The sequence below is a fragment of the Suillus paluster genome (assembly GCF_016628075.1).
Source record: "Suillus paluster strain FC165 chromosome Unknown EDB91scaffold_70, whole genome shotgun sequence".
NCBI classification, from domain to species: Eukaryota; Fungi; Basidiomycota; class Agaricomycetes; order Boletales; family Suillaceae; genus Suillus; species Suillus paluster.
Window position 1 is genome coordinate 112,949 of NW_024537630.1, and position 11,624 is coordinate 124,572.

The following is an 11,624-nucleotide window of genomic DNA, read 5'->3' on the forward strand; positions in this document are numbered from 1 at the left end:
GGTGACAATAACCCCCTTCCGGTTTCATAGTGTTCCTAATCAAAAGGTGCCGTTGCTGTACTGCCTTGCAAAGCGCTAACGTTATATATATAAGTAACACGGTTCACGAATCAGATTCATAAGTTACAACCTTTCTCGGACTCGCTAACAACGAGTACTAGCCAATGTTCTTGTGCTGAATCCCGGTCTCCTGTAGCTTGAAGAAGGAAGACAGTACCGTTCCTTCGTTCAAGTTGAAGCTTCAACGGTACAACTCAGCCAAGCGCGCATACTGCTTTCGGCTTGTATTCTATGATACCTATCGTGATTGACACGCAATGAAGGAGACTAGTTATCACTTGCAGGTGATTATGCAAAGCATACAGTCCATTCAAAGTTTACTCTTGAAAGCCTGTCTCGAGACTCTCAGTCCGGTATCTGCACGTAGTTTGGCCCTCGCTGGAGGTATCGGAGGAGGCGCTCTTGGTATTCTGGTTCTCTGGCTGTTAGTGCGCAAACGAAAAACAAACTTCACATCTGATGGGACCCCCGAATCCGACCCCCTCCTACAGGAAGATCAAATACGAACTGATTTTCGGGTGAGCAGCTCAATCCCATCCTTCATCAGCGCATCAGACTCATGGAAGTCGGTGATAGAGGGACCATACTCCCGACGCACCACTCTGTTCCATTTGCGCACAACTAAATTTCTACCAAATTCTCCTCGACGACATCCCACGGGACAAATCAATCCCCCTCGGCTTTCTCTCATCCATCTTGAATAAATCCGACCAATGCGGATTCTGCCGCCTCATATCCTTGGTCGTCCGTCGAACATGGCTATTAGACAAGTTCCCTCACCTCGATCTCTCAGAGGTTGAATGCGGGCTGTTCTCATTGGATTGCGGATGTCTTCGGGAGCCTAAGCCCGAACCCAAAAAACTCTGTCATCGCCTCACTATCCATGCACCCGATCGCCCGAGAGAGATATATCCAACTATCATGGCAGCGCAGTCTGGGCTTGTGCTCGAAATCCAGCTCTTGGAAGAAGACGCTTTCAAGTTTGGAAGACCGATCGATCTTCATGGGCGCAGAGTGAAGGACACTGTGGATGTTGTGCTGGTGAAAAAGTGGCTCCAACTGTGCGAGGAAGGGCATGGAGATATTTGTGAAAGTGTCTGGTGGATGGGCGACGAGAGGAGCTTGCCGGGATTTATGAGAATGGTGGATGTGGTGTCGATGGCCGTGGTTCCTGCTCCTCCTGCGTGTCGTTATGTTGCCCTCAGCTACATGTGGGGGGGCATTGGCGCGGAGTATTGGACAACGAAGGATAATATAGCAGAGCGCTCTACGCCTGGCGGGTTGAAAACAGCACACTTCCCCGAAACCATCACGGATTCTATTCAACTCGTTCGACAACTTGGCGAACGTTACCTGTGGATCGACACTCTATGCATCATTCAAGATGATATGGAGGACAAGATCTATCAGATAAACGCTATGGATTTGATCTATGGCGGGTCATATTTCACGATATGCGCTGCTGGCGGTACGTCCGCTCGAGATCCTCTCCCAGGATTTCGTCCACGAACTAGAACGCCACAGCAGCACATCGAGGTCATTCAAGGACTTCATCTCGCTGTGCCTTTACCAGCACCTATCGAGGCGCTCGCTCTATCCGCGTGGAACACGCGTGGTTGGACTTATCAAGAGCTTATGCTCTCCCGCCGGAGAATATACTTCACAGGGCAACAAGTCTATTTTGAGTGCAGGCGAGATATCTTCTGCGAAGACGTCGTCGCTGAAAGCAAGCGCCTCGCGTCGTCCGACCAACCTTTACGGTATAAAGGTGCAGGAAACTTCACCAACCTTCAGAAACCCATGCGGGCGCTCTTAGATGAGTACATCATGAGTTATATGTCTGCCATCGGGCCGTATACACGGCGTAACCTTACCGTGGAGTCGGACATCGTCGATGCTATTACTGCAATGACGAATGCCTTGACAAAAGGTTTTGAGCTTGGTGGGGGCGACCCCGCCAGAGCTTTTAACTTTGGAATGACGTTGACAGACCTCGAGTACGCCCTTGTCTGGCAACATGATCCACGCATGCCTCGTGTTCGTCGTTCGATTACTGGTGAAGGCAGTTCACCCTGGCCTTCTTGGGCGTGGGCTGGATGGCGTGGCGCTGTTCACTACCCGGGAGAAGCTCTGTATGCCCGTTTCGACAGTCATTCTGACCGACCGAGAGTGACGGAGACGGTTATCGACCCTTGGTACATCGTGGATCATAATGGTGATGCAGTGCAGCTTGATGTTCGCCGCGTTCACCGGGCGTTTGTGCATCCCAGGCCACAGGCATCGATGAACCCATATTCTTCTCCGAAAGGGATCTTGGACGCATCACAGCTGAGGTTAGATCGTCATCGACCGCTGGAGCCAGGCACTCTCATATTCCGCACTACTTCCAGTCACTTTAGTATCGTACGGCGACACGGTGGAGAAGACGTCAAATCGAGTGAACTTTTCTACCACGGTCTTTTCAATATCCTCTCCAACTCTTCTACCTGGGTTGGCAGCGTCATACTGTCATTAGATCCTGCCCCACCGGCTTCCCTTGAGTTCATTGTCCTTTCCCGTACTACTGGGGGCCCTGGCGTGTATGACGAAGAAAGTCTTGGAAAGTTCTACCATGGATGCATGTTGTATGTGATGGCGGTGAGTGAGAATGAGGGCTTGATGGAACGCGTTGGGTTGGGTATTATTCACGAGTCTGCTTGGATTGCTTCGAGTGCGCAGGAGAAGGTGGTGTTTCTTCGGTGACAGTCACGTACTCTCGGTCTTCATGTAAAGTTATTGTATATGTATGGTTGTACGTGCTACGTGTCGAACGTTTGAACATTTGGCCTATTCGTTTTCGAGTTCCTTAGTATTGTTTGTAAATATTTGTTGTGCCACGTAAGGTTGTTTTGCAATAATTATCCCACTCGACTTCACTTCTTCTTCACTCGTCTACTCCTGGGCTTCAAGTTACGATGAGCGGTTGTAAGTTGAATACTAAAAGTTCATCAATAGACTGGTACTAACTCCTTACAGTTCGGTTTTTGAATCTCGTCCGACCATTCCTTCCACTCCTGCCAGAGGTTTCTTCACCAGATCGTAAAGTATGTCCTTTATACGCGTTTATATACTTGCAAAACTCATTAACTTCCTTTTTATTAGGTTCCTTTCAACCAAAAGCTACTATGGACTGCTGTTACACTCCTCATTTTCTTGGTCTGCTCTCAAGTACCATTATATGGCATCATGTCTTCAGATTCCTCTGACCCTCTTTACTGGATGCGTGTCATCCTTGCTTCAAACCGTGGAACCCTCATGGAGCTCGGTATAAGCCCTATCGTTACGTCCGGAATGATCATGCAACTATTGGCTGGCGCAAATTTGATCGAGGTCGACTTTAGCTTGAAGGAAGACCGCGCATTATTCAGCGGTGCACAGAAACGTACGTGTCACTTCACTCACCTCGTATGCTTACTGACGTTCGTTCGTTCGTTCAGTATTTGCTTTGATTATTTCGCTTGGCCAGGCTACCGTCTACGTCTTGACAGGTCTTTACGGTCAACCAAGTGATCTCGGCGCCGGTGTTTGCCTTCTCCTCATTATCCAGCTCATCGCCGCCGCCCTTATCGTCATCCTCCTCGACGAGCTCCTCCAGAAAGGCTATGGTCTTGGCTCAGGCATATCCCTATTCATCGCAACCAACATCTGCGAATCCATCATCTGGAAGGCCTTCTCCCCTACAACTATCAACACCGGTCGCGGCCCCGAATTCGAAGGTGCCGTCATTGCCCTCTTCCACCTCCTCTTTACGTGGAACGACAAGGGGCGTGCACTTCGCGAGGCTTTCTGGCGCGACAGACTCCCGAACATCATGAACCTCCTCGCAACTGTCATCGTGTTCGCTGCTGTTATCTACATGCAAGGATTCCGCATCGAGATCCCGGTCAAGAGCAACAAATTCCGTGGCCAACGTGGCAGCTACCCCGTCAAGCTATTCTATACTAGCAACATGCCCATCATGCTCCAAAGCGCGCTCACATCAAACGTGTTCATCGTCTCGCAAATGCTCGCAACGCGCTTCCCGTCCAATATCTTGGTCAAAATCCTCGGCGTCTGGGAGGTCAGTCATCAATTTAACTTGTTAGTTTGAAGGTACTAATGAAGGGCACGTGTTTTTGCAGCCTCTAGAAGACTCTCCCCAACTCCGCGCAGTATCCGGTCTCGCATACTACATGTCCCCCCCACACACTCTCAAAGAAGCCTTCCTCGACCCAATCCACACCCTCCTCTACATCGCATTCATAGTCTCTGCCTGTGCCCTCTTTTCCAAAACCTGGATCGAGGTGTCAGGCAGCGGCCCACGCGAAATCGCAAAACAGCTTAAAGACCAACAGATGGTCATGGCTGGCCATCGCGAGGGATCGATGTATAAAGAGCTTAAGAGGGTTATTCCGACTGCCGCTGCGTTTGGAGGTGCTATACTTGGACTTTTGAGTGTGGGCGCTGATTTGATGGGCGCTATTGGGAGTGGAACGGGGATTTTGATGGCTGTTACTATCATTTATAGCTGTGAGTTTTTCCCCTCCTTTTTCGAGGACGAACACTGATGGACGCTTTGTAGACTGGGAGATCGGTATCAAGGAGAGTGGTGGACCTGAAATGGCAGCGCTGAGCGACCTCATGTAAGCGTGACTATTGAGTCTCTTGATTACACGGGGGCACGCCGGGGTTGGGCAGAAAGTAACTTATACTACACAACGTAACGTACACATCGATGAACTGCTTTAACCGCTTGTCTGTCGCTTCTGCTCTCGTTGTACAGTGAATGGAGTTAATGTCTGGATGAGTTCTTTGGATGCATGGGCGTGGCTAAGTTTATGGAGATCATGTACCCGACCTGTGAGGCGTTTGAGGGAATGTCTGGTGCAAATTGGATTCAGACTCGAGTTCTTCGCTATGTGCCACTTGCATAAATGTTACACACTGATAGCGTGATAAGTTGCTTCTCCCGGACATGGATGCTGGTAAGTATCTAGTTTACATTATATTGCCAATAAAACCGTACATCATACACGACACTGCATCAGCACCTCCTCTACATAATCTGCCATAATCCTATGAGTCTGTTTAGAGGGATGCCTAGAATAAAGTCATTTACACGTCACTCCATCAATCAATCACGTCAAACCTCCCCAAGAATTAAACTCACCCATAAAACCAATAAAAATAATGTTCCGGGTCCTCACAAGTACGACCATCGATGAGGCAGGCACCAGTGTTCGTATACCCAAACGCCTCATACCCAGGATCAGAACCAAGGACGCCATCCCAGATAGTTGCAAAATTTGCAAAAGCGACGTTCAATCCTAAAGCTGGGTCCTGACGGAATGCGAGGAGACCGTTAAATATAGATTGAACCCATGCTTCGCCCCATGCGTTATGTGAACCGCGACCGTATAGGTCTGTTACTAGGAAGTTGCGGGCGTTGGTGGGTGGGGAGGCGAGGAGGGTCATTTGGGAGAGGATGGTTTGGGCTGCTGCTGGTAAGTGGTTTCCGTCCGCTGAAAGATATCGTCAGTGATTATTGATTTGTGTTTTGTGATGAGAGGGAGTACCAAAGGAGTCTTCCCAGTCGCTTTAATTACGAGGTCAGATCGGGGACAGAACGCGTGTTGGAATGCTCACTTGATACCGAAGAATACGGTGTACAGCGTGGTCTCCGGATCCAAATTATCATTCTGGTTTATAAACGTCGTTGCTTCAGAACCCATCACTTAAGGAATCATCACCATCAATGCGGGGAGAGAACGTACTCTGCATGATGAAATCCCGGGGATATGGGTTACTAGGCCACAAGCTGATATTCGTCACAGCGCTTGACCACTACCAGGCGTCAATATTAATCACGAACTGATTACAAGGTAATAGGTAAAACATACAGCATAATCCATGACCGTGGCACCGATATCACTAGCAATACCCTCAACCCAAACAGGTCCGTTGGTCGATCGGCCACCTGCTAGTGCATTTGGCGGGATCAGCACAGCAGGTTCAAGAGGACCACCGTCGTGCCTCCCGCCATCTGTGAATGAGTCCTGTCACGCATTCAGAAAGTCAGTTTTAGATGAGGGGACATGGTCATGGACGAACGCCGAATGAAACAATGGTTTTGAATTCAGCTAGATTTAGGCCAGCGTTGAAGTCTGATGCTGTGCCGGAGAGGGGGCCGCATTTAGGGCTGACGGCGAGGTGAATACCGTCGTTGGGATCTTGACATTTCGAGATATCGCTCTTTAGCCCCTGCTGATATCACTGACAAGACGAGAGAGAGAGACTTTATGGAATGCCCGGGTAGTCAACACGCAAAGTACCAAGGCCTGTGACTGCCTCTGTAGAGCGCTCCATCATAACACGTCGGAGAGATGCTTGTGACGGGCAAACTCCGCAAATAGAAACTGGATAAAAGAGGAAGCTCACCGATCGAAGGTATCAGGAAGGCCAAAAGGGCCTGAAGTATGAGTGCCAGTATCCCATAGAGTGCAGAGATTGGGAACAGCAGGACACTGTACATTGTCTGCAGCGGCAGCTCGCAAGCTGGTGGGAGTTTTGATTTAAAAGAGATGCTGGCCACTCTCAGGTGGACAACGAGTAATGCTTGGACATTGATCGGGTGTAATCAGATGCCACGTCTGAATCAGTAATGCTTTAAATTAGCACAACCTACAGGCTATATAATTCTATAGGACTGTTTTTCTCAGAGGTTAGTATGTCCGCTCGGAGGGTGTCCGAGTCTCATGACAATGTTACTTCGCTGTGTTCGGTATAAGAACTTCTGAAAAACTTCAATGGACGTGGCACACGGACACACCTTTACAAGGCCCAAGATTAACGTCTTAGGCTTGGCAAGTATTGGACCTTGGTTAACTGTGGGCAACTGTGATGTGGCACGAGCCGCACGACCGCGTTTCAAATTCTTGAAGTTGTGCTTATATCATCACCGACGATTCACCGTGCTTGAACTTCGTACTTACCTACTGAAGTACCAACTGCCCAGCCGCCAACTCGGCATAGGAACTAAAGGTTCTGGACTTGGTCTGTATTAGGTAGAAGGCTATACACAAGCTCCACTCATGTTACAGAATGCATCACCTCCGTGGTACGTGATTTGCTCGCAATTATGCTTCTATCAGCTCTCGGCCTCTCCCATCGATATCACAACTGATCATCGATATCATAAACGCCCATGTCAGCTGGATACGTTAGCTAATAATCAATACCGAATACCTGCAGCGCTCAGTGCAGCGTGTTACACCGCGTGGTTCCAGGGAAGTAATATATGACCAAAATGATTCTTCGCTTGCACCCGTCTTCCTTCCCTCTCAGATTATTGCAATTTCAAAAGTCTTCGCAGTACTAGGTATGTTCTGATTGTCGCTGGATGTAGGAGATCATGACCGATAAGATGTAACCTCTGAGCAGACCATGAGCCGGTCTCAACAGAAAATACTCTCTCAATTGGCTTCGTCGCCTAATGATTTGGCATCAGGGCTTGCGCAATGTATGGAGGCTTTGCGCCTCATTTCATCCCTGCCGAGGTCATCGCCCATCATGGTTGAGTACTCTGGTGCCAAGGGTTCCATGACCAAGGCCTTTGGAAGGGAGCATCTCTCACGTGTGCCGTTCAGGGTGAGCCTGGGTTCCGTTTTTCCGGAACATTCTCCTCTCGACTGCTTGTCTTGGAAATGCTAATCGACTCGAGCAGACTGTGGTCGGCCTTCTCAAAGCCTCCATGGAACTTCCTGAAGACTCACGCATCACATCTGCTGCGTTCTACCGCGAAGACGGAACAGTTGATCCCGCAAAGGTACTCGTTGATGAGGATTCGTGGAAAGAGCTTGTACCATATGTGCATACCGTCCACATCGAGGATGAACGTCAAGCGCATTCGGTCTTTGCTATGCAAGCCCTGTCAACACAGACCACACTGACATCGCCCTCTCCAACTCCAGCGCTGGCTTCCCCAACACGGAGTTTGAATGGCAATGCCAACACTTTCATCCCCACCAAGAATGGAGTGACGATGAAATCACAGGATGGAACAAAGCTCAACTTGCAAGCTCTGAGAAAGGGGAGCGTCTCCCCGGCATGTACGTATCTTTCATTCGAGGTCCGACAAAAAATTCATATCCGCCTGTCTAGTAGCCATCCATCCGGTATCTTCCTTGGTGGCTCTAGCAGACGCGTAATGCGCTTAGTGGCTACATGATTACGTTACAAAAGCTCGCAGATTAGCTGTGATCGTAGTGTATAGCGCGATATTATACACGATGAAGAGCAAGCTGTTTCTATGATATATGTGATGCGAGAACAACAGAAATGATCGATACACGATGCTATCAATGATTAGGCTGTATGTATGTTACAAAGGCTTGCAGATCAGCCATGATCGTGCGATGAAGATGAAGAGCAAGATGAGAGTCCATGATGTGTATGATGCGAGAACAAAAGAAAAATCGATACACAGTGGGAAATATGATCGAAAAATCACTGAGAGCTAAGGTAATCGAGAAGGGGTAATACAGTTTCTAGTTTTCTCCGGAGTGCTGTTATAAATGATGTGCGATTAGCGACATGTCTTGCCTCCAAGAAAAAACTAACACGTACCAAGTACAGGACAACGATCCGCGATGTCTCTTAATACGTCTAAAATGGTCCTTAGGGCCTGAACAAGTTCATGCACGGGGAACTGAGTCGCCCAGCTAGCGTTCCTGGCGCGCAAACGTGTAATCTCCGCATGAATCACGAAGGAAGCGCTAATCCATATTATCTGACGAGCAAACACTGTCAGAAAATATATAGGCTCAGAAACAACGACTCACGATGACAGGGTCAAAAAATTGCGGTTTATTCAGGTTCACGCCCTGCAGGTTACGCGCGACGAGCATGGCTGCATCGACACTTTGGATATTCGATAGCGCATAGGATTCACGGAAAGGACTGTTCAAGCGGATGGTAGCGAGGGCGAGAAGAGATTGTATGTAGACTGAATGATGAGAAACCAATTGAGTTGACGGAGCTGTAGAACTCGATTGCGAGAATGATGGTGATGATACAGTTGACAAGGAGGAATTAGATGGGATAGATAGTTTTAGATGTTCTATGAGTGCGTCGAGTACTATAAATTGCGTTCGGAATGACTGTGAGTCGTGGATTCGTGGATCTAGAAAATAAGGATGTGAGAAGGATGAGGTTACACACTAAATTTACCTACCTAATGTGTATTGCGAAACCAAATTGTTCGCCTTGTCCAGGAGTACAGCTGCTTTTGCGTGAAACGCAAGCGTTGAGAGCGATTCTCCATTAATATCATCACTTGATCCACCGTCAAGGAAATATTTTATGGTGTCCGTCTGACTTCCGACTTCCTGCCCGCTGTTCATACGTTGGATGTCTTGATCGGACGAGTTGACCGCCGGTATTCGTCCAGGCCAAGGGACAGTTATTCGAACAGACCCACCGATGCAAGGCGGGACCCCCAACACAGCGGACATACTCTTGTCCCGAACGAAGACGGTCCAAAATGCATGTACAGTTTCTGTCTGCTCAATATCGTTCAGTGGGTTTGGAAGGGTGGTACTGAATACATCGAACAACATCGATTGCATACCCTCGGGTCTATTCGATTCTCCTTCTAATGGAGAAGAAGAATGAAGTCGGAATGCCAGGACAAGGCTGACCGCTGCGCCCAAGTGGTACCTCGCCTCGACTGTGCGCCCGACCCGGAATAAGTAGTGTGTAAGTAAGACCTCTGTTTGTAAAACATGCAGCAAATTTCGAGTGCTTGCGCTGCAGGAAGGGACGATATCAGCCAGTTGGCGCAAAGATGTCGATAGCAGCTCGAGTTCGACGGTAGACTGATTTGTTTCTGTGATGTGGAAACATAGTAGAATAATGGCGTTTTGCAATGCAAGAGGGATACCACGGGCAGACTCGGAGGTGGCCTCAAGCGAGGTGCGTACGCGCAGGTACATGCAGGAAAAAGCCAAGTTCGTCCACGTAAGGCAAGATTTTGTTCAAACTGTTGGACAGTTGTAACAAAATAAATGGTCTGTAGGGACAAAGATACAGGATTTCTAGCTTACGATTCTAGTACAACGTGTCTTGGAGGTTCGTCACGAGTCCACCAGCTGTTTGGGTTAAAATTCACCCCAATTAGTGCTATGACGACCACTAGAACACGACGCTAACAAGGAAGGGTGAGACCGAGTGAATGGCAACGACTTGTAAAGACTCACAAGATCCAGGACTAGATGTAGATGATATCGACGGAGGGAGATAGAAAGGCTGGAAATCAAATGGGGTAGAAGAACCTTGCGAGTCGCCGGGCGATGAATAAGGATGGTGCAGTGCAACTGCGGGGGTAGTCTGCTCCGGATGCTCCAGTTCTTCTACCCGAGCTTGAAGACGTGTGATATTTTCTTCTAGCATGTGCATTCGGGACCGACCCTGGCCATCCGTGTATTCACAGTCGTCGGGCCTGTTAGTACGGATACATTGACCACATATTGGTCGGGTGCCATCGCACCTCTAGTAAGCCAGGTAAGCAAGTCTCGAATAATGCAGATTGTGTCTACGAACCACTTTGCGACGTCTGCATGCTATGCATGCTTTTCCCCGTGGAAGAGCTGTGACTGGTTGACTTGATGTGCTCCTAGGAGTGGAAGGTCCAGATGTTGTCATTGCAGACAAGCGAGAAAGTTTTGTAGAATCGAGGTCGTACCGGAAGTTTCTCTTGCATAGTTATATATGTCATCCTCGCATGATAAAAGTCTCCGATCCCGTATAACGGAGGTGGCTGAGCCTCCTTCGTTTGTAAAGCACCTCGGGCAGTGCTTGTCGTATCCGCGCGAAAGTGACTCGGAAGGATGTGTGAGCAGACTAGCACGTCCAGTCCCGAGATGACAAATAAAATTGTGCCTTAGACATCCTATTAACATGTCTGTTTAAACCACAAGTTACCTTGCATGTTTGAATGTGATCACCGTATTAGCAGTAGGAGGTGCAAACAATTTGCCGACGCGTTTCATTAATGTTCCGGCAGGTTCCGGCGTATGGGTACAGTCAATAGCCGCTGGCCGGGTTGAATGGTAGAATACTGTTGGCGCTTCGAGAACATACTGAGTGACTCAGTATTTAATAGATTAGTGACTGATGCGATGGAACAATGAACACCATGCATCATTACAAAGTATTCAGGTCTTCAGGTGCCGAGGTGGATTCAAGTTAACGCTGCGGCTGTGCAGCCCACAATCTTGATTCTTCATGGGTTAACTTTATTCCTTCTTGACTGACAAACTTCACGGCCCAACGAGGGTCAACATTGCAGACTCGAGTCGAGTGTCAGATATTATGACCACCGAAAAATTCATTCAGGTAGGGAAGTATCATTCTTCTACCCGCACCATCTGCACAATGGACACCTGACCCGTGAACGTTAACTGAATAGTCGCCTTCAGGCTGACTTCAGCGCTTGGTATAAAACATATTTCGATTTCGACCCGTCGGGATACTTCACATACTATGTA

At 48.5% G+C, this 11,624-nt stretch overlaps 5 protein-coding genes across 5 annotated transcripts; 3 read left to right on the forward strand and 2 right to left on the reverse strand.

The window, feature by feature from the left end:
* Positions 1-317: 317 nt before the first annotated feature.
* On the forward strand, positions 318-2,770 carry EDB91DRAFT_1338809 (heterokaryon incompatibility protein-domain-containing protein; the record flags this gene model as incomplete). Its single annotated transcript, XM_041325635.1, has 2 exons — positions 318-578; positions 637-2,770. Coding segments are annotated over 2 exons (2,394 nt in total), but the record flags the coding sequence as incomplete, so codon positions are not given.
* EDB91DRAFT_1156893 (SecY subunit domain-containing protein) lies at positions 2,684-4,887 on the forward strand. Its single transcript, XM_041319651.1, is given in 7 exon segments — positions 2,684-2,805; positions 2,816-3,024; positions 3,076-3,143; positions 3,202-3,481; positions 3,537-4,159; positions 4,221-4,608; positions 4,661-4,887. The coding sequence occupies 6 exon segments, from the start codon at positions 3,015-3,017 to the stop codon at positions 4,723-4,725; spliced, it is 1,434 nt and encodes a 477-aa protein (XP_041173070.1). The 5' UTR covers positions 2,684-2,805; positions 2,816-3,014; the 3' UTR covers positions 4,726-4,887.
* Positions 4,888-7,035, reverse strand: EDB91DRAFT_1156896 (carbohydrate esterase family 16 protein). Its single transcript, XM_041319652.1, has 11 exons — positions 6,908-7,035; positions 6,764-6,850; positions 6,517-6,693; positions 6,190-6,308; positions 5,979-6,134; positions 5,853-5,922; positions 5,725-5,797; positions 5,655-5,674; positions 5,249-5,600; positions 5,104-5,178; positions 4,888-4,938 (listed from the first exon to the last, which is right to left on the reverse strand). The coding sequence occupies exons 3-10, from the start codon at positions 6,608-6,610 to the stop codon at positions 5,106-5,108; spliced, it is 957 nt and encodes a 318-aa protein (XP_041173071.1). The 5' UTR covers positions 6,611-6,693; positions 6,764-6,850; positions 6,908-7,035; the 3' UTR covers positions 4,888-4,938; positions 5,104-5,105.
* A 2-nt stretch (positions 7,036-7,037) lies between these two features.
* On the forward strand, positions 7,038-8,414 carry EDB91DRAFT_1156904 (uncharacterized protein). Its single transcript, XM_041319653.1, has 5 exons — positions 7,038-7,195; positions 7,330-7,456; positions 7,519-7,725; positions 7,802-8,186; positions 8,239-8,414. The coding sequence occupies exons 3-5, from the start codon at positions 7,522-7,524 to the stop codon at positions 8,283-8,285; spliced, it is 636 nt and encodes a 211-aa protein (XP_041173072.1). The 5' UTR covers positions 7,038-7,195; positions 7,330-7,456; positions 7,519-7,521; the 3' UTR covers positions 8,286-8,414.
* EDB91DRAFT_1156909 (uncharacterized protein) lies at positions 8,415-11,249 on the reverse strand. Its single transcript, XM_041319654.1, has 8 exons — positions 10,678-11,249; positions 10,335-10,626; positions 10,182-10,257; positions 10,069-10,117; positions 9,311-10,040; positions 8,919-9,259; positions 8,704-8,866; positions 8,415-8,642 (listed from the first exon to the last, which is right to left on the reverse strand). The coding sequence occupies exons 1-8, from the start codon at positions 10,777-10,779 to the stop codon at positions 8,584-8,586; spliced, it is 1,812 nt and encodes a 603-aa protein (XP_041173073.1). The 5' UTR covers positions 10,780-11,249; the 3' UTR covers positions 8,415-8,583.
* Between the last annotated feature and the right edge of the window lie 375 nt (positions 11,250-11,624).